The following is a 21,952-nucleotide window of genomic DNA, read 5'->3' as shown; positions in this document are numbered from 1 at the left end:
CTGCGTCATGAGCCTTTGTAAGCCCCTTGGTAGTGACACCGAGTGGTGCTATGAGTCATATCTTAACCCCCCCTCAGAAAAATGTGCTCACTTGCGAACAAATCCCTGGCCCTTCTAGGATGGAAGAAGCCTAGTGTTATCAACTCCTGAAGAAATAGTGTCCTATTATTTCAGTATTGGTTTGTGTCAATGTTTAGTTGAAGATTCAGAGACAGCAGTAGCTAAATAGGCCTTGGTAAGTGGGAGTCCATACCACTGGGCCCCAATATAGTCTCTACCTCTGCCACTGTGGCTACTCCATACATGTGCCCATTGTGCCGATTCTGACATGCTCAGTGGCTGGCTGACATCAACCGGCCAGGTCACGTGTTTATTTGGACGTTCAGCGTCTTGCCCACGGTGGATGCTTTTTAGTGGGCGTTGACATGTGATGCAGAGACCTCTACCCCAGACCTTATTGTATCCAGTCTTCCAGTCTTTTTCCTTTCGAGACACTGACCGACTGGCCAGGCCATTTGCCACTGCCGATGAGTCCATTTATATTCTTACATAGTACACAGAATGGGTGATCATTTTAAAATCTGCCCATTAGATACATTTCCCTTGCAACAGAATGGCCATCACCCACCCATAGATCAAATTTGTACTCTTCCCCTAGGCTCCGTTACAGCCATAGGTAGGTGCAACTGTAGTGTGAAACGTGGGTTTCTGGGGCGCCTGCTCCTGCAGATTGCTTGTGTCCTCTGATCCTGCTTAGGCTTGATGTCACGTGTGACATTTCCTTCTTATGATGGATTGGTGCTGGGCCCATCTGACTTTATGACTTGCTGTGTCTGACAGAATCCAGTCAGTGATGGACAGTTCCAGACGCGTGGTCACCTGGTGTCCCCTGGGCAAGTTTTCCGTCTCTTACCATGGCCCAGTAGCACACTCCGCTACAACTGGCGTGTTCTTGCTCCAGAGTTTCCACTGGATCTCGCCGTCAACTACGCACCATTTCTTTTTCCACGACTGTCGCCTTCACCTCCATTGGTCTGCCGTATCATCAGCTCCAAAGCTATATACTTAAAGCTGTCACCTGATGTATTGTGCACAGCAGTATTACCAGGGATGGCATGCATGTCTCCACCACCTGAAGAGGCCTAGCCAGGGCCGTGTTTCCTTCTTTGAGAAAGGGCACGTAAGATCCATTCATTTGGTGCTGCTGCTGCTGCTGTTGTTGTTAAGTAAGCTACGCCCAACATGGGACTTGAACTCATGCCCCCGAGATCAAGAAGTGCGTGCTCTATTGACTGAGCCAGCCAGGTGCCTCAGTAATTTGTTTCTATGTCAGGAGATACGTCAGCGTGCCCCTGATTGCTAGACCTCTGACTCTTCATAGTTTAATTTCCCATCCTCGGGATCTCCTGCAGTTTACCAAGACCTTCAGTGTACTAATTACATCTTGTTCCATCATGTAACATAACCCTGGGATAAAACTATACATGTATATTCTTATCCCTTCTACATGAATGTGAACTCCTTCTGATTCCCCTTTCTAAAAACTTTTAAAACACCAAGGGGCGCCTGGATGATTCAGTCGGTTGGGCGTCCGACTTCAACTCAGCTCATGATCTCACGGTTTGTGAGTTCGAGCCCCACGTCGGGCTCTGTGTTGACAGCTCGGAGCCTGGAGCCTGCTTCCCATTCTGTGTCTCCCTCTCTCTCTGCCCCTCCCCTGCTCATGCTCTGTCTCTCTCTTATCTTTCAATAATGAACAAACGTTAAAAAGTTTTTTTTAACTTTTAAAACACCGAGATATAATTGCCATGTAAAATTATATTAGTTTCAGATGTACAACATCATGATATGTATGTATTGCAAAACAATCACCACAGTAAGTCACAATAGTTAGCATCCATCTTCACGCATACAATTTTTTTCCTAGTGAGGAGAATGGACTGGAATGGAAAAGGACATATTTGTCAGTCAATGGCTACGTACTGTGTACCTGAGACCGTATTAATCTGATCTAGCAAAGGTATCAGACCGGGTACAACGGCTACAGCTGAGGCTACTATTTGGTTAAGCTTGCCCTGGTAAACTGCCATCCTCCAGGAATCTGTAGAACCAGACTGGTATACACCAGACCAGGGACCATTACCTCTGAATCCTGACACACTTACAGGTGGCACTCATCTCCCCACTCCCCCCTGAGATGCAACATTAATACCGTTATTGATTTATTATTTGGCTGGGTCAGGCCCAGAGGCTTCTCCGTTTCTGGACTTATGATTCGATTCCATTGATTGATAGGTCTATCCTTTGGCCGGTACCCTAGCTTCGTAGTAGGTTTTGAGATATGGAAGTGTGAGTACTCCAACTTTGCTCTTTTTCAAAATTGTTTTGACTTTTCTGAATCCCTTGCACTTCCATATGAATTTTAGGATCAGCGTATCCCCTTCTGCAAAATAGGCATCTGGGGTTTGGATAGAGATTGTGTTGAATCTCTGGATCAATCTGCGGAGAATTGCCATCCTAACAATTTAAAAATTTCCAATCCGTGAACATGGGGATGACTTTCCCTTTTAGATCTTCTCTAGTTTCTTTCAATGATTTTGTAGTTTTCAGTATGCAAGTTGGTACTTTCATTAAGTTATGTATTTTATTCCTTTTGATGTTATGTTAAATAGAATTGGTTTTAAAGTTTTTTAATTTTTTACAGTTGATTTACTTACTTTGAGAGACACAGCACGAGTGGGGGAGGGACACAGAGAGAGGGAGAGACAGAGAATCCCAAGCAGGCTCCACACTGTTAGCACAGAGCCCAACGTGGGGCTCAAACTCACTTACCGTGAGATCATGACCCAAGCCAAAATCAAGAACCCAATGTTTAACCAACTGAGCCACCTGGGCACCCCAAATAGAATTGATTTGTATTTATCTATCTATCTATTTATTTATTTGTTTGTTTATTTATTTATTTATGGTTTATTTATTTAGTTTGAGAAAGACAGAGACAGTGCGAGCAGGGGAGGGGCAGAGAGAGGGGGAAAGACGGAGAATCCCAAGCAGGCTCCAGGCCCTGAGCTGTTAGCACAGAGTCCGACAGGGGGCTTGAACTCACAAAAACGCTAGATCATGACCTGAGACAAAACCAAGAATCCGATGCTTAACCAACTGAGCCAACTGGGTGCCCCAAATAGAATTGGTATGTATGTATGTATTTAAAGTTTATTTAGTTTGAGAGAGGCAGAGACAGTGTGAGCAGGGGAGGGGCAGAGAGAGAGGGAGACACAGAATGTGAAGCAGGCTCCAGGCTCTGAGCCGTCAGCACAGAGCCTGATTCGGGGCTTGAACTCACAAAACTGGGAGGTCATGTCCTGGGCCAAAACCAAGATGCCAACACTTAACTGACTGAGCCCCTAGAATTGATTTTTAAATTTCTTTTTTAGAATGTTCATTACTAGTAAATGAAAATTAAATAGGTATTTTTTTTTTATTGATCTCGAATTCTGCAACCTTGCTGAACTCATTTTACAATTTGTACGTGTGTAGGATTTTTTAATGTACAAGTCATTTCATTTGTGACTAAAGATAGCTTTAATTCTTCCTATCCAGTCTGTATGTCCTTTTTTTTTTTTTTTTTTTAGTTTCTGTTTCTCTGCTAGATTCCTTATGTAGGAATTCGTTCCCCATTCACTGTGTATACATTTTCCTTTTTTTTTTTTCTCAAGATTTTATTTTTAAGTAATCTCTACACCCAGCCTGGGGCTCAAACTTGCAACCCCGAGGTCAAGAGTTGCACGTGCTACCCACTGAGCCTGCCAGGTGACCCTACGTTTCCCTATAAGTCTCGATATATATGTAATAGCTGATTTAAGCCTTTTGACTGCTAATTGTGACACCTTTTGACTGCTGATTACAGTTGGTATCTATTGACTGATTTTAAGTATAGGGCATCCTTTTCTGTTTATTCACCTTTCTAGTAGTTTTATTACTGGAATGAATTATATTGCTTTACAGAGTGATTTTTATTTCAGAAGGCAGTTAATTTAAGAGGACTTAATTTCCAATCTTTTCCCTCTGTCATGGACAACAGCCGAAATTCCTGCCTCTTTCCATTTCTAGCTGCTTTTTTGTTTTCCTCCCCCCGCACCCTCCCCCCCACCCCCCCCCCCCCGCCGGAACTCTGGATTTTTCTCCATATAATTTAGTTTAGTCATCAGCCAAAGATTTTGACACATCTTATATGCAGATTTGAGGACTCCTACCTTCTGGGGCTCTCTCCTTTCACAGATTTCCCACCTAACTACTCTGACTTCCCTGACAACATGGAACTCTATCCTTTTACACCTTAAGCCAGTAGGCAGTGGCTATCAGTCAAGTTCCTTGGAATTATGGCAATGTCCTCAGACAGAAAAATCACAAACACACAAATGTCACCTATTGCATTTCATCTTTCAGAAGTAGTTACTCTCCCATTTCTGTCTCCTTGTGGTCATTTCCCAGTGCCACTAAATTGGAGTGGTGTATTACACAGCGACCGAAACAGATTTTATTTATAATTTTAATCTTTTCATGGGTGAGACTGATTTATTTGAAAACTGCCTTAGTCTGGTTTTGGTATCAAGAGGAGTCGGGATGGCTTTTTCTATGTGAAACAGGGATTCTCTGCCTTGTGAATTTGTTAAAATTCAGATTTTCTTATTCTTGAATGAATTTTCTATAGTTTATAGAAAATTATCCATTTCTTTCTTTTTTTTTTTTCCAAAAGCAATATATATATATTTTTTTATTTATACAGAGTCCTAACCACTTCAGTGGCGGGAGAAGTGGGAGAGGTTCCTTTTTCAATCCAGGGGCCTCCATAATGTTGGTCTGTTGTTACCAAACACACAGGCAAGTGGCGTCCTGGATTTGGTAAACTAACTACATACAATGTTTAGTCTCTCTCTGCTAGAGCAACAAGGTGAGTATCAATCTCTGCTTCTGTAAGAATCCTGAATTTAGGATTTTCAACTGTCACCACTCCGACTTCTATTTCTGAAGGTTTGAAATCAATTGATAGAACAGTAGACAGGCGTGTAATTGTAGTTTCCGCTGTGTTCAAATGTCCAAATTTCTTGTTGACTCTTTTTTCAAGGAAGCTGGTTGGTTCAGTTTGTTTAACTCCTGCAGCAGTGGCTTTAAACCCACAGTAGTAACCCGCAGGATCACACTTGTACACCTGAGGGTCTTGTTCTTCATCTATACCAATTAAAATCATACAACAACCAAGAGGCCTCATTTCAGCATTCTGTGTGTAGACCTGAGAAATAGCAGCAATTCTTCGGCACAGCGCGTCCACAGGCATCTCATAGCCATACTTGTACTTCCAATTAGCTGCCTCGTAGCGTGCCCTCTGTACCTGGGATCTGCTGTCCGCTGTCATTCCTGTCATCACACAGCCAGTGTTTTCAGTGATCTTGAAGAAGTGAGTCACTGTGCTAGAATCCAATAATTTGTCAGGTACTTTCTTCTGTGTGGCAATTACTGCCCAGTCTTTCCCTCTGACAGCTACTGATGTAAGGCCACCCTGGTTAATAGCCTTAAAAGCATATTCTACTTGGTAGAGCCGGCCCTCGGGTGAAAAAATGGTAATGTGGCGATCAAACCCAGCGCTGGAACCACGGGATATGTTGGCGCACCCGCCATTTCAAGCACTGTCTCTGAGCCCCCCAAAAATGAGCCATTTCATTTAAAATTCAAGTTTACGGCAAAATTATAATAATCCCTTAAGATTAAAAAAAAATACCAGAGTTGTAGTTATATTTTTTGTTTCCTACTAGTTGTGTGTGTGTGTGCGAATATTATCGACATTTTATTAGGTTAAGAAATCAAATTCTTGAACCCTATTTCCCTTGTTTTCTATTTATTAATTTGTTTTCCTCCTTATTTCCTTCCATCTTAGAGGGTCTTTTCCTTTGTTTAGTTGAATACAACTTAGTGTTTGTTTCTTAATAAATGGAGTTAATATAAATTTCCCTTAGATCTGCTTCTTAGGAATTCCCATTATTTGCAGATTCCATGTTGTGTTGTCAGCTGTGTCATACTTATTCATAGAAATGATCTCAGAAAGGAGTGTTCACCTTCATAGGTTGAGAACGGAGATTCAGAGAAGTGAATGAGGTCATTAGACCTCTATCAACTTCCTACTATCAGAATCTTGCCTCTACCCTTGTAGGGGGGTGGGAAATGCTTCCTCCCCTCAAAGGCTAATCCTTCTACCCATACTCTGAATCCCTGCCCCTCCTGCTTCCTCAGTGGCCTTGCTTTGTCTTATCCCTCATTGCAGTATTTGGAACTTTTCCCTTTCTACTGACTCTTTTCCCCTGATGCAGGAATATTTTATTTCCTCCATCTTTAAAAAAAAAAAATTTTTTTTTAAACATTTATTGATTTTTGAGACAGAACATGAACGGGGGAGGGGCAGAGAGAGAGGGAGACACAGAATCGGAAGCAGGCTCCAGGCTCTGAGCCATCAGCCCAGAGCCCGACGCGGTGCTCGAACTCACGGACCACGAGATCGTGACCCGAGCTGAAGTCGGACGCTCAACCGACTGAGCCACCCAGGCGCCTCTCCTCCATCTTTTTTAAAACAGCCTCCCGTGATTCCTACACACCTCTTTGAACTACCGTTCCCTCTTTCCTTCCTGTGGGCAGAAACTTCTGGGAAGAGTAGCCTTCGTTCAGTCACACTTCTCTCCTCTCCTGAACCAGTTTTCTGGCTTCCGCCCCCCACGGCGGCAAGTGAAACTGCGAAGACCAAGGTCACCGGTGACTGCTCTGTTGCCAGATAGAGCACATGCTAGTCAATTCAGGTTTTACTCAGCCTCGTTGTAGCTTTTGGCATTGCTGACCACTCCCTCTTTAAAACTCTTCCCGACGACTTCTTTGCCCATGTTCTTTCTTGGTTTTGCTACCTCTCCAGAGACTGGCTCTCCCTTCTTCCTCCGCCCGTCTTCGTAGTTGTTGTTTCCCATAGCTCCGTTACCGACCCTTTTCTCCCTCCACATGATCTTCCTTGGCAATACCATCCACTTCCCCGGCTTCAACTACCACTTTTAAACGGATGTCTCCCAAATATCTAGTTCATGGTCACAGCTCTCCTGAGGCAGAGACCTCATGTTCAGCTGCCTTTTGGACCTCTCCGCTTGCATGTGCCACAGCACCCTCAAACGAATATGAACAAAATGGAGCACCGTCTTTTTCCCGACATCTATTCCTTCCCTTTTGTTCCCTACCTTGGTAAATGGCCCCACATCTACCTGACTCCCCAAGTCGGAAACCCAGGAGTTGTTTCGGATTCCTCCTTCCTTACCTGAAATACCCAGCAGTTGAAATCTTACCATCTCCCAAGTTTGCATTGTGTTGCCTCTTGTCTCTGTCCCGTCACCCCCTTCATTGAAGTCCTCTGCCTCGATCACTGCAGTTCCCGCAAAGGCCTCCTGACTGGTCTCCCCGCCTTGGGTCTTACCTGGCTTTCCCTACGCACATGAATCCATTTTCTACATGACCACCCACCAGCATAATTTTCTAGGTTGCAAATCTGAGCATGTCATCCCCTTGCTATCAATCCCTCACTGGCGCTCTTTAACTCCCTGGATAGAAGCCCAAAGTTCCTAGCATGATACCCAAGGCCCTTGGTGATCTAGCCTTGGATCAAGCCCCCATGGATAACGATCTGTAACTTTTCCCCTTCAAACCCTCCATCCTAATAACGAATTGTAGCTCCCAGAGAATGCAACTCTGCCTTTCTGCTTTGTTGTCTTTATCTGGCTGTCTCATCCTTCAAAACTCAGTTCAGGGGTTACCTCCGTCAGCATGTATATTCCTCATTATTCTCCCTCATCATTGGGTTGGGTGCCTGTCCTACCTGTTCCCACTGTCCACCTCTACTCATAACCCTTACTATATTGTACTGTTTTCTTGTATCCCCTCCAAAGAAGGGACTTAATTTTCTCTAACTTCAGTTCTTATTGCAGTGCCTTCGGCCTAATGGGTAGGCATTCAATAAATGTATGTTAGGTGAAAGAATGTTCCCAGCTGCCTAAATAGCTTGGATAATCGTTCAAGGACCAGTTTTAGTGTTGGAGAACATGCACAATTTGATGGGCTCCTATCACGTTTCTTGAAACCAAGAAATGAAGAGCAAATGACTTATTGCTTTAGTAAAGGCTGAAATCCAGCCCAATCACACATGAGGAAAAAAAAAAATACAATTTATGATCCATAGTTTAAAACTAACCAAATGCCACATGGGTAGGAGGAAAACTCAACTTTAATTTTTCCTGAAAAAGGCTTCTTAGTTTCAAAATGACTCTCTTTTGTTCCTTGACCTGCTTCCGGTAACAGCAGTGATTTGCAATAACTTTGGATCTCTGTGTTCATTTTCCTTAGACCGCTCCAGCTCTCTGTAGGTTTTGCTATCTGAAGTCAAATTGAAGATGTATCAATTCCAATTTATCCATCCTCCCAATGTGTGAAGCACTAAACACAATCAGGCATCAATATTTATTAACACAAGACAAAGGAAACACATTCAATGAGTTAATAGAACACTGTCCAGCCAGATGTTAAATTTAAAAATGTATATCTAGTCTAATTTCAAATAAATAAAAAAACTTTATACATAATTACACAGTACTATAGTTTGAATTTGACACTGGTAAATACCTTGACAGAAAGTAAACAAAACATCATTTAGGACTAAAAAATTATTCTCATATCTTTACACTCTCTTCCTGTGGACAAATAACATGGCCCATCTACATATACCTAAACCGGAAATGTTATTATGAATGATAAAGAAAAGGCCTATTGTGTATCTGGAGTAGTGCAGCTTCTTGCTCCAAATACTCTTGCTTTTACATCAGAGCAGACAACGAAAACAACAACACTAAGGCATAGGTCATGTTGGAGTTTGAGGGTGAGGTGATAACTCCTCATTGCTTTAGTCTAAAAGATTGCTGCGTATTCAAGGAAAGTAATTTATTTGGCCAAGATATTGAGCACCATGCCTGGGGCAGAGACCTTAACAAAAAACCTAAGGCCTCAGGCCCTTTGTTGATTCAACAAAAGCATTAAGCAAGCACTGCTCAGGGACTAAAGAAAGGAGAAACACTCGGATTACCAACAGACAGGCAATGGTCCCTAAACAGCCCGAGGCAGCACAACTTCAGGAGGAAAGGACTTGGTGGTTGTGGCGGTCTGGACCGGGGCCCTTTGTGAGGCAGGAAGTAAATAAAGGCTGTGGATTCACACTGATGCCCGCTGGCATGCCGGTCATTCCCAGGGTCTCACTGATACAGGAGATGACATTTGTGCAGCTCTAAGAATCCCTTGGGCTTAGGAATTTTCCTGAGGCAGCCCCTTCCTGATCTACCTCAATTACTTCTGCTGAGAGGCAGAAAGAGGTTCAAAGGCTTTAAGATGAATGGATTTCTCTTAACTGGAATGGGGCCTTGCTATTAATCTAGTTTTCTTTTTCACAGGCGTAAAAACCCAGACAGAATGTGTTCCAGAGTTTTGGCTAGGCTGTTTCTATCAATAATGGCCTTTTGGGTCTGTCCTAAGACCTTCTACCACAAAGGTTCTACTTAACGTGGAAAGAGCACAAGCATTGCGTCTTCAAGAGGGAGTTTTCTTATTCAAGTCTGTAACAGACCAGGCATTAAATCTGCAGATGACCCCCCAAACACCTCTAGCTAACGACTGGACTCTCTTCCCCTTCCAGAGGACACTTCACCACAGTTACTAATGAAGTTCCCAAAGACACAGCTCAGCTTTCTTTCTTCCACTAGCATATTCTGGCTTTGAGGGATAGGCAAAAGATCAATCGAGCAGCCACAAGGCAGAGAGCAAAAACTAGAGATAAAGCAGAGGTCTGAGGAACTACAAATCCAGATAATCAGATCCAAAGTAACTGGGAGTTGACCATACTCTGAGAGGAATGGAGTATCTTATTTGAAAGAATGAGTACAGATCGCTTCGGTCCAATATCGTAGCCACTGGCCGCATGTGGCTACCGAAAACTGGAAGTATGGGTAGTCCGAATTGAAACGTGCTTAATACACACTGGATTTCAAAGGCTTAATAGGAAACAAAGAAAATAAAATATCTCACTTTTCATACTGATTCCACATGGAGATTATACTATTTTTGATATACCGGGTTACAAAAATATATTAAAATCAATTTCGCTGGTTTCTTTTTTTAAAACGTGATTACTAGAACATTTAAAATGACAGATGTGGCTCCCGTTATAATTCTAGCAGACACCCACAGTTGTATAGTGACAATTTTCACAGCAACCCAAAGGATAATACTCTGCCTATTTTTCTCTTAGAACTTGTGGATTATGGAGATAGAACTCTTTAATCTTCAGAAATCCCCTGCTTTGTTTAGTGAATTACTGAAAACTACTTTAGGTGAAAATTACTTTCCAAATAAGCAAGCTGTTTCCACAAACCGAACCGTAGCTAGTCACTGGGCTTTCTTGTCCCAGCGTAAGTGCTTTTTTTTGTACATCTTAGAACCTCTTCCGTCATGTGTAAACTAATTTCATCCAAAATGTCAAAAAAGAGATCTGGAACTGGAACATGCCTTGGGGTCTGCCCTCAGTGGAGAAAGAACTGGGAGGAAAAGAGGCTTGTGTAAAAGGGAGGCAAGAAAGTGGCTTTGAGCCACGAGACTGAGGGCAGCCCCTGGGAGTGCCACCATGGTGAAGGGTCTGGGCTTTGCATTATAAACCTTATTTTCAGGGTAATTACAAGTCTTAAAAATTGTTTAAAAACATATTTAGTTTACATGATGTTACAGTGGGGTAAATAATATGTATTATTAAAATAGTCTAAATAAATATTTACACAATAGACCAGAGTGGGTCAAAGAGAACCATTCTGATTTAACAAGTTAACTCTGTTCACTTGGAGCTTTTTTTTTTTTTTTAAATTCTTAAAAATATTTCTGTAAGAAAAAAATAATAAAATTCAACTATATTCAAATACATGAAGTATCAGACCAAAGAAAGGAAACCGAGCCAGAGGCCAAATTCAGTCCCATGCTCAGTCCACTTGGCCTGGGCACCACAGTTATTTCAAAAGAGTTTCTTGCACACATCAGACTTCCCCTATTTCAGCGTAAGCCTAGCTATTTTGGCAACCCGAATCAGTCAGTTTTGAGATACGGAGTTATGTCGCCTTTGCGGTTTCACGTGACTGTCGATCCCAGTGCCTTCCCAGCCTGTCATTCTTGTTCCTAAAATCCCTGCCCTCATGAACTGGAAGAACAGAGGACGCTTTTCAGTTTTCAGAAAAGAGAAGCTATATGTATAAACTGTAGACGCAGTTGACAATGGGCCTGGAAAAAGAGGAAATCCTAAATTCTTACCTGTCACTCGAAATTTGAAACACAGTTTCAACACTGGGGGCCACAGTGAGTTATTGTGGTTCCTTAGCATAGGGTGGGATCTAATGAAGCTTAGCCTTTTCATTAACATTTTGATTTTTAAACTGAGATTTTTAGCTTGTAGGAACAGGTTGAGTTCTTAAAAGCTTAAGCCGATTCTGGGAATGCAAGCTTTGAAAACAAACAGAGGCAGCTTTAGTTTATAAAACACATCAGCCAACAGAGACATAGTACAATGTGCAGCAAAACCTGTGATCGATTTGCACTTTTTAGTTACCTATTCAATTACACTGCATTAAGAGAACACTGAGATGCTCTCCAAGGAGAAATGTTTCTACTTTAGTTGTTAGGACTATACAAGCCAATGTGTCAGTTTTTTAGCTGAATTGTGTGTGTCTTCTTATTTACATGTTTAAAACACTGGTCAAAATGTTTTCCTGTCAAGAATTATATATATAGAGTAACTCTCATATTCAGTGGGTTATATCTGATTTGCTTATGGGTCAGCGGAAAGTAAGCCGAGTATCCGTGTTAACAAAACCCGCAGAATGTCCAGCGACGGTAAATCAGCAGAATACAGTACAGAGCGGGGAGCTGTGGAACTCCGACTACCCCCTTCGTGTGAATTCATTGAACTCCCTTACAAAATTCTAAAACAGCATTAGATAAAAATACAAGTATTTACAACAGATGAAAAAAATGCAACATGCATGTAATTGCTTTAGTAACGTGCTGCTCACGCTATGTCAAAGCTCATGACTAATGGGCTGTTAACATTTTTTTCATTTGCTACCACACAACTGCCCTTGCCTGTGTGTCCTGTGACTGCGGAATCCCACAGGATGAGATGAAGGGTATAATGTAACCATCTCAGCTTATTTCACATCATTTGAAAGCTTGCTCCTAGTCGCCGGTCTTGGGTCCTTGTGGTTTTTCAGGACGGCCCCCTGCAAGCCCCACAAGGCGGGTTACATGTTATAAGCCACGTAGATGGGGTCTAACTGGTCAGCCAGGAAGCTGTCCCGGAGGTGCATCCTCTGCTTCTCTCCTCTGGAGTTGATGGGGATAACACCTGGGTCCACCACAACCACAACGCCAACGATGAGGTAATGCTCTTCCAGGACCACATTTGTCACTAAAGGAACCAGATCTAGGGCTTCCTGTTCAGAGCCACACAGTTCTACGACCACCACGAGCAAGTTGGTCCACGTGAACACGGCACTGAAATTCCAACGACATTCAGTTAACCTGTCAGTCCGTTTACCAGTCATCTTTTATAGTACCTGCCCAAAACCTGTCCCCATTTCCCTGAGGATTGCCTTCTCTCTTGGATCCAACCAGAAGGCTGGCAGCCATGTCTGTAATATATGGCCTTGCCCCTGTGATCACAGTAGATCAGCTGAGCCATCCACAATCTCTTGGGGGTTTGGAAATGAGATTGGAAGTTGGTCAGCTGGTCACGTGAACTGGCCACATGTGAAAGGTCTGTGGTAGCCAGGTGTCCAAAGAAGCATAGGGAACGGCTCTTCAGGGGGCAGAGAAAGAATGGAGTGGATGTCCACATGGCTCTAGAAAGTGAGAGGACAGTGATTCCTGATGGCCTTCCCTTCCTTTGTTTCTACCTTTCTTGAGACCCAGAGAGACTTTGAGGAACCTCTGAGGTAGCTAGGTATTCTTTCCATTAACTCTCTCTTTTGCTTAAGTTTTTGTCTTTTTGTTTTCTTTTTGCAGAGTTTCTGTTATTTACAACAGAAGAGTTTTGACTAAGATAATATTCTTAGGGCCAACAGGAAGGGAGTGGACCTGTCCTTATCTGAGCTTAAAGTGCCCCATACAGGTGTCTCTTCCATCATGCCATAAAAGTGCCATAAGGTAGAAAGTTGCCTTACATTGAGTGGGACTACTGGGTTAGGCTTGTGATATGCAGTGTTAAATGGCTTTAAAAAACAGATTCCATCATTAAAAAAAGGTACACAGCCTTTGGTTTCATTAAGAGTCAAAGGTCTAAAATTAGAGGTTAATCATGGCACCTCACTTCTCTGTATTATTCTTATAACTCACGGGCATTGTTCAGGTCTGGGGACAGACTCTGAGCAAAGTGAATGAAAATACTGACAAAGAAACATCTAGAAAGCATGAGCAACCATGAAAAGAACTGTGGCAATTTAGCATAGGTAAAAAACAAAAAACAAAAAAACAACCAAGGAAGGGCATACTACATTAAAAATGTGGAAAAGCGCGCCTGGGTGGCTCAGTCTGTTAAGTGTCTGACTTTGGCTCAGGTTATGATCTCGCTGTGTGGGTTCGAGCCCCACATCGGGCTCTGTGCTGACAGCTCAGAGCTTGGAGCCTGCTTGGGATTCTGTGTCTCCCTCTCTCTCTCTCTGCCCCTCTCCTGCTCATGCTCTCATGCTCTGCCTCTCTCTCTCTCTCAAAAATAAACACTAAGAAAAAACTAAAAAACCTGAAAAAGAAACTGTAAAGATTCTGTATTATCAAGAATCCAGAATGAAAGCCAGGTAAAAACTTTAAAGAGTTTTAATTTTAAGGAATTTCTAGTCAGTATGAGGCGGGATGATCCTTTATCAGGGAGAATGTGGGGGAAATTCCTACACTGAGAAGGAAGCTGGATGAAATAATAATGATGCTTTTCATCTGCTTATCATTTGACAATTTGTGAGGCACATTCTCATTTGATTTTCACCATAATTAGGAAACAGCAGAGAAAGTATTTTACATGAGAAAAGCTGCCTGGTGGGAGAGCTGGGCCTTCAAGCTGGGTCTTTTGAACTTCCAGTCATGGTTCTTTCCACCTTATCACACCCACTTTCTAAAAGCAGATGACCAGTTCGATCGCTTCCAAAGGTAAGAGTCTATCCGAAGAAAGGACTCAACCCCATGATGGTTCTATGGAGCCTGTCTCAGTGTCTCCACGGCCTCCTCTGCCACAGCAGATGGCACACCAAGACAGGAAAGAATCGGTCCATTTATTTTCTTACTCCCCTAGGAGTTCTACGTCTGTAGGTGCTATTGGGTACAAAAGGCTGACTACTTAGATCAATTTAATGGACGCTACCGCTGAGGTGGGGAACCTATTCCGTGCAGGGGAATTTACCATTCGGCAATGCTCCTGTGGATCCGGGACACTGAGGTCTCAATATCGATCGGGTGGTATCGTAATCCTCTCAGCTCCAGCGTTTCGTCCAGAGCTCCCACCACATATAATGCATCATGACGCTCTGACAGAAAGAAAAAGAGAAATTTGGTTCATCAGACATAAGGAGTACGATGCAATGGTGGAGTTCAGGGCACAAGGTCAGACGGCCTGCCGTGTCCCCTGACTCCAGCGCTCACCAGCTGGGTTAACTTTGAGCAAGTTACTGGAGTCTCCGGTCCTGTTTCCCCCTCTGTGAGACAGGGAGAACTCTAAATGGCTGCTGCGAGTATTAAATGAGATAGTCCATGTAAGGGAGTTCCCATGATGCCTGGCACATTATAAGTGCTAAAAAAAAATTAGCCATTACTACTATTACTGCTGCTGCTGCTGCTGTTACCACTACTACGTCCCAGGAATTGTGCCCAGTGCTGGGAAGCAAAGATGACAAAACACAATTCCTGCCCTGAAGACACTTACTGTCTAGTGGGGAAACGGACACACAACAAGTACTCCATTGTGATGTGGTGGGCCCGGTGCGGGCATAAGGTTTGAGGTGAGCAGAGGACACCCCCGCCAGAGCTCAGCTCGAGGCTTCCGAGAAAGAAAAGCCGAAACCAGGCTGAGCTTTTACGGATAAATAGGAATTAGCCAGTGACAGCTGGGAGAGCGGTGGGGTGGGGGGCGGAGAAGATTTGAGAGGGTGAAGAAATGAGCATGTGTTGTGATCCCCAGACATCTTCAAGGAGTCCAGGTAGAAGGAGCAGGATCACAGAATATGGAGAGACTAGTCCTGGTTATTAATAGGGTTGTAATCCAGCGGGAACTTGGAAGAAATCCTTTTTTTTTTTTAATTTTACGCACACACTGTATATACGTAAGGCTACATGGTTTATGTCTATATAGAAATTGCATTTTGAAGCAAGAGATGATTTTGCTAAGTCTACTGAATATAATATTTTCAGGAAAAGGTAACATTTCTGAAAAATTGAGCAAAACAAAGTGCTAGAAGCTGTTGGGGAGAGAAGGATGAGGAGGTCCAGCAGGGTTCCCATCATATGAGAAGAGCTCATAAAGACTTTGACTGCTCAAGGTCACAAAGCAAATGGCAGACAGAGGTAGGCTTCAAAGCCAAGGGACCTGGGGAGGGATAACTTCCTCTTCTCCACGAAACTCGGAAGAAACTGTGGCTGCTGGTCTCTGTGGACCAGGCACAAGGAGCTTAGGAGAAAGGACTTGGCTCTAATTCAGGCCTGTAAAGTCCAGTGAGTTATTTGTATCAGTTCTTGAAATGCACGACACAGTTAGCGCTGGGCATTTCAACATGGCCATTAATGGCATCAGGAAGAAGAGCTGAAGGCAGGCAGCAGGGAAGCCAAGCCAATCAACTAAGGAGAGGGTAATGGGGGGCTGCCTACACCAGAGCCTTGCCAAGCAGTCTGGTATCTAACGTGAGGTGCCGAAGGGACAGAGCGCTTCAGCAAGATGGCTCCTCCACATCAGGGATCAGGCTCGATTCGTCTGCTCCCAAAATGGGATGTGGGAGTAGAAGAGCTACAAGATGAAACACCTGTCCTAGGAGCTTGTGCAGGGGTAGGATCGGCTCCATAGGGACCGAGGGTGCACGGTCTGCCAGGGGCACTCGGTCGTCATCAGGCATATCTCCACGGCCGTCGGCCATGCTACCCCGTAGTTCAGAGATGCTGACGCGGTACCCTGGCGCCTGCATCCCAGGGACTCTTCAAATGAACATAAATTCATGTATGGGTTTAAGAATGGCAGAAGGGAATAATGAAACACACACACTCCACAACGGAAAGGCAGGCTGAGGAAGGCCAGCCGGAGACACTGGCTGAAACACAAAGCAGGCTGAAGGGCGAAGCGTTGCTGAGGAAGCTACCTCCAGTGGCCGCTGTGAGCTCGGTCCGGCGGACAAAACCAAGGTATCCTGTCCGAGCCCAGAGTGTCTGCGCAGCATCCCCAAAACTGAGGCGAGTGTTGAAATGATCGGCTTGAAGAGTCTCACTATCATAGATGGTGTAATAGCCACTGGCTGTGTGGGGACTGTTCACCCAAATCTACAACAAGAAAAAGGCATAGGTCACATTTCACCAGGAACATAGAACTGTATCAGTTCAATTCTCTTGGGACAGTTTTTTTTTTTTTTTCAATTCTCACTTTTATGTTAACAACAACACAACAAGAAAGGCAGCTGACACTTACCAAGTGTTTCCACTGTGCTAAACAGAGAGGTAAGTACTTTATATGCCTCAGCCCCATCAATCATGACACACGTGACAGTACAGTTACATACTATTATTATTCCTATTTTACAGATGAAAAAATGAGTTAAGGAACTCGCAGAGGAGGCAGAAACTACGAGACTCCCACCCAAGCCTGTACACAGGCTGCAGCTACAGCTGCACAGGCCGTGCTCTTAACCACGATGCTACACTGCCTCCCTGGCTGGCTCATTTCTCAACCACGTTCAGAGCTCCACAAACGCAGTGGGGATCGTTTCTGCGCTTCTGAAACTCAGGTATAACACCCTCAGGAAAACACTACAGGGTATTTGAATTTACAATGTAAACATAGCAAGAGCTAAAAATGATAACACTAGTATTTCCTGAGAACCCGTTATGTGACAGGCACTGTTCCATGTGCATAACAGATCTAGGTATTCATGTATTTAACTGTCACACAATTTCATTAGGTAAGTGAGATAGGTGCAATTATTATTTACGGATGAGAGAACTGAGGCTCAGAGAGATTAAGTAGCTTGCTCAGTAGTTAGAAGCTGGTAACCGGCAAGCCCAGGCCATCTGGCTCCTGCACCTCCGACACTCCTCCCAGTAAACTACGGGATGCAACATCAGTGCCCCTCAGATATTTGAGGGAAGAAAAATTAAGTCTTTTACAAAATCTTTACAAAAAAGAGTCTTTATACTAATACAAAGATACATTTTAGAATAGAATATAAAATTTTAATGAATTTTAGGGGCACCTAGGTGGCTCAGTTGGTGAAGCATCTGACTTTGGTTTTGGCTCAGGTTATGATCTCACGGTTTGTGGGATGGAGCTCTGCACAAATAGCATGGAGTCTGCTGGGGATTCTCTCCCTCCCTCCCTCTCTCTGCCCCTCCTCCGCTCATGCTCCCTCACTCTCTCTCAAAATAAATAAACTTAAAAAAATTTCCATGAATTAAAAATATTTAGTATTTGTGGCTCCTTTCAGTTCTACTACTTAATAGGTGAGAACAGATAGGATTTGGCCATTTTCCTTTTCAGCTAAGGGAACGTCAGTGGAGAAATCTGGGAGTAGTTCTAATCCGGGTGCCTAAATCTTCTCTGCATCCTGGTCTCAACCTCCCTCTTTTTAGTCTCGAGCCTTACGGAGAAAGGTGGAAACTCTTTAAAAGACGAAAATTCACAGTGGAGGAAAAGCTAAATCCACAGTTTCGCTGACTTCTCGAATATGAACCCTAAAGTCTTTACTGCCGACTTTTCAGAGTAAAGATAAAAATGACACATACCTCTCCAAGGTGAGAGTCTCCTACAGGCCCTTTGGTCTCAGGATTAACAATAACCACTTTCACTCCAGGTAAAATCTGAGAATCAAAGGGAAAACACAAAGACTAAATCAAATCTAGTGATCCCTAGGAAATGCAGTCACCCCTCCACCCCTCTTCTAGTGAGGTGAGGGAGTGCACAAAGACAGGGGCTAATTGATGTGATGCTCCCTGGACTGTCCTCAGTGGAGACTAGAGATACAATAAGATTCATCCTCAAAAATAACCAGGGAACCAACCAGTCTACCTTCTCTTCAAAGGGTTGAGAAATTGCGGCCAGAACCATAAGACTAAGGATCTGTACTCATGCGACTGCTCCTTCTCATGATCTATTCTGTTCACTGGTGTGACTGCAGTAAAACCCCTTAAAGCAAAAAGGGCAGCAGGGAGGGACTGTCCACGAGGCTTGGCTCTGATCTACAGTGAAAGCCAGTTAGAGGAACTTGAAGAATAAGAGAGGACGGTGGCAGCGTAGCAGGAGAATGGATCCTGACCCTGGGATCATGAGAGACATCACATGCTTGGGATCTCCCTCAGGAGAGAAAAGGAAGAACAGGTGTTGGCTGTGAGAATGGCTCACGGCTTCTCTGGTTACCCATATTCTGTCTCTTAAACCTCCTTTTTCATCGTGGGTGTCTAGAGTATGAGGTTAGTTGAGAAGTGCTACAGTGATTATCTGGTCTCATACACCTAAGACCTCAAGGAAGGAAGAGAACAGATCGTTTGCACAGGTCTGGGCCAGGCACTGTGCAAAAGCTTCTGAGGCTCCCAACCACTAGCTGAGGCAGATGGAGATCTGACAAGATGGTAAGAAGATCAACCCAACTCCACTCCAAAGAGGTTAAATGGAAGAGAGAAACTGGAGTGAGCACCTCGTGGGCTTGATCCGCTGCTTGATAGGTTATGCAGGATTCCTTTCTTTCTTTATAATTTCCCCCTCTGCCTTTCAGAATTACTAGAAGGAATTCTGAGGCATCATCACTATGTCTTCAAAAGGGTGAGAAACTTGATAGCTTAGGCTGATGTCTGATCACCCTTAGTAAATTGTTCAGAACTGCTCCAGACTTCATGCTGTGTCCCTTCAAAATTCCTATGTTGGGTTGCATGTAATCTACCCAGATCCTCAATGTGATGGTATTAGGAGCTGCAGCCTTCCATCATGTGTGATAATACAGCAACAAGACGGCCACCTATCAACCAAAAGTCCCTCACCAGAATCTGATGGTGCCTTGATCCTGGACTTCCCAGTCCCCAGAACTGTGAGAAGTTTCTGTTATTTATATGCCACCCAGTCTATGGTATTCTGTGACAGTGGCCCACATGGACTAAGACAATAACTGTGTCCCTCCTTGAACATTTTAAAGCATCATTCTAATCTAAGAAATCTTATCCCCATAGACACTCACTCTATATATCTGTAATCTCTTCGTCATTTTGATTTCTCTCTCAATTTTAAATACATGTATGCCTTCCCTGATCTTCAACCACACCTCACTACTTCCCCCTATTTTTCTCCTCGTAACATTGACAAAAATAGAATTGCCTCTTGTTCATCTCTCCACCTTGAATATAACGAACAGTGAATTTTACTGATTTGTCAAGTAAGAATAACACGTCAGTTGGATTAAAAAAAAAATCTGTGGACGAACACAAGGGAAGGGAAGCAAAAATAATCTAAAAACAGGGAGGGGGACAAAACATAGGAGACTCTTAAATATGGAGAACAAACAGAGGGTTGCTGGAGGGATTGTGGGGGGGGGGATGGGCTAAATGGGTAAGGGGCATTAAGGAATCTACTCCTGAAACCATTGTTGCACTGTATGCTAACTAACTTGGATGTAAGTTAAAAAACAAAAAATCTGTGGAAATTAAGAAAGTTCGAACCTAGAATTCTTTGTATCTATGTACCCATACGAATTTCAAGTCTTAGTGGAGTTAAAATTATTGAATCATCTCCAGATTTCAATTAAGTTTTTCCCTGGGTACTAATCTATTATATAGCTTCAATGTTCTTTAAAATGAACCACTTCCCCAGGAGACCACCTTCCAGTGGTTAACAGAACAAATTACCTTTCCAGACTCTGAGAGGAGTAAACTCTGAGGGGCACCCCTTTCCACAAGACGAACCCTGTAGAAGAACAATATTTAATTTATATATATGTGTGTGTGTATATATATATCTCTCTTAAAAAAAATGGCTGCCCCACGTCTACTACAGCTATATATTCTATATACTGCCCTCCTGAGACCTCTATTTTGTCTCTCCTTATGCTAGAAGTTTCTCAAACTCGGTATTAACATTTTGGGTCAGAGAATGTTCGACTATAATTTTTTATGAGGGGCTATCTATCTTGTGCGTTACAGGATGGTTAGCAACATCCCAGGCCTCTACCCACTAGATGTCAGTAGCAACTCCCTTCTTGTGACAACCCAAACCGTCTACATTGTCAAATGTCCTCTGGAGGGCAAAACCTCCCCAGGCTGAGGAACACTGCACTAGAGAGATGATCTACCTGTGCAGGCTAGGTCAGGGTCACGGGGACATCAGTGAACACAGCCAAAGTCAGTGGGACCTGGGAAAAATGTCCCAGAGCCCTTTAGGACTCCGTGGGATAGAGCTAAAAGCTGATGAGGAAGAAGGCTTTTATTCCCGGGGTTTGGATAAAGTGTTGTTTCAAAAACTCTACTCTGCCTCATTTATCTTGTCTGTTCCACCTTTTATTTTTAAACTCCCAGAGGAAAGAGTCTATCCATTCTGGTTCATATCAAATATTACAAAACATTTTTACACAGACAGGAACGAAGTGTTACATTTAAATATTAACGAACAGCGCAGCAAGTATGATAAAACTTTCTCCTTACAAATATAAATCTTAATCAGGTATTAATAAAAACTAATTCCTTCCCTCTTCCCAACCCTCCCTGGAAGATACAAACAAAAGGAATGAAGGAAAAGTGCTGGCTTTCTTGAGGCTCAGAATTTTTTATGCCTAGAAGCTCCAATAGAGGGGCGCCTGGGTGGCTCAGTCAGTTGGGTGTCTGACTTTTGGTTTCAGCTCAGGTCATGATCTCACAGTGAGTTTGAGCCCCGCATCGGGTTCTGCGCTGACAGTGTGGAGCCCGCTTGGGATTCTCTCTCTCTCTCTCTCTCTCTCTCGCTCCCCTCCTCTCTTTCCCCCTCCCCCACTTGAGCTGTCTCTGTCTCTCTCAAAATAGATAAGTAAATGAACTTAAAAAAAAAAAGCGCTCAAATAGGGAGTGAACATAATAAATATACTGTACCTGTCATGTCTCAATGATTTCAGATCTACATATACAGTAGTTGGATCAGGCCCTGAGGTTCCCTGAAGAAAAATAAACCAATGTATTGTTGACTTAAAATTTAAATGAATTGATTTCCATATTTCACATTCTCAAATCAAGAAACAGATAATTTAGTCATTTACATGAAAAATCCAAACTCTATTTTGAAAGCTCACCCTCTCTTCAACCAGATGAGGTGGGTTTGCAGTCAGAACCTGAAAGAGGCTCATGGCCTTGTGTTTCTCTCCCTCCCTCCCCTGAGACAGTAGGCCAGGGGCCCGGTCACAAGGGCTAGAACAGCCCTGAAAGGTTAGCAGGCTGAGGAGGATCCTCATCCCTGGACTCCAGGCAGAGATGACACAGGCCAGCATCCATGGGATTCTCAAAACTAACACTGGCCCAAGTGGACAGTGACGGGGCTCCATCATGATCAGGCTACTTGAAAGTCACTTGCCTGCGGTCACAGAAGCCCTGAAAGCACCCACCCCAGTATGCC

General features: G+C 43.5%; 2 protein-coding genes across 5 annotated transcripts in view; both read right to left on the bottom strand.

Moving 5' to 3' along the window:
* Positions 1–4,787: 4,787 nt before the first annotated feature.
* LOC102964847 (proteasome subunit alpha type-6-like) lies at positions 4,788–5,498 on the bottom strand. Its single transcript, XM_042990816.1, has one exon. The coding sequence runs from the start codon at positions 5,420–5,422 to the stop codon at positions 4,925–4,927; it is 498 nt and encodes a 165-aa protein (XP_042846750.1). The 5' UTR covers positions 5,423–5,498; the 3' UTR covers positions 4,788–4,924.
* Positions 5,499–8,284: 2,786 nt separating this feature from the next.
* The window catches only part of DIP2B (disco interacting protein 2 homolog B), a 225,166-nt gene continuing 211,498 nt past the window's right edge, over positions 8,285–21,952 (bottom strand). For all 4 annotated transcript variants that reach the window (XM_042992273.1, XM_042992275.1, XM_042992274.1 and 1 more), the window contains 6 exons: positions 21,436–21,497; positions 20,224–20,281; positions 18,118–18,192; positions 16,485–16,662; positions 14,546–14,669; positions 8,285–12,651 (listed from right to left, as the gene is read on the bottom strand). In XM_042992273.1, coding sequence (XP_042848207.1) covers positions 12,399–12,651; positions 14,546–14,669; positions 16,485–16,662; positions 18,118–18,192; positions 20,224–20,281; positions 21,436–21,497 — 750 coding nt within the window. In that variant the 3' untranslated portion in view covers positions 8,285–12,398. The remainder of the gene's footprint in view (positions 12,652–14,545; positions 14,670–16,484; positions 16,663–18,117; positions 18,193–20,223; positions 20,282–21,435; positions 21,498–21,952) is intronic.

Source organism: Panthera tigris, chromosome B4 (genome assembly GCF_018350195.1).
Source record: "Panthera tigris isolate Pti1 chromosome B4, P.tigris_Pti1_mat1.1, whole genome shotgun sequence".
Classification (NCBI taxonomy): Eukaryota; Metazoa; Chordata; class Mammalia; order Carnivora; family Felidae; genus Panthera; species Panthera tigris.
Note: the sequence above shows the minus strand (reverse complement) of the source record. Positions and strands in the feature narration are given on the sequence as shown.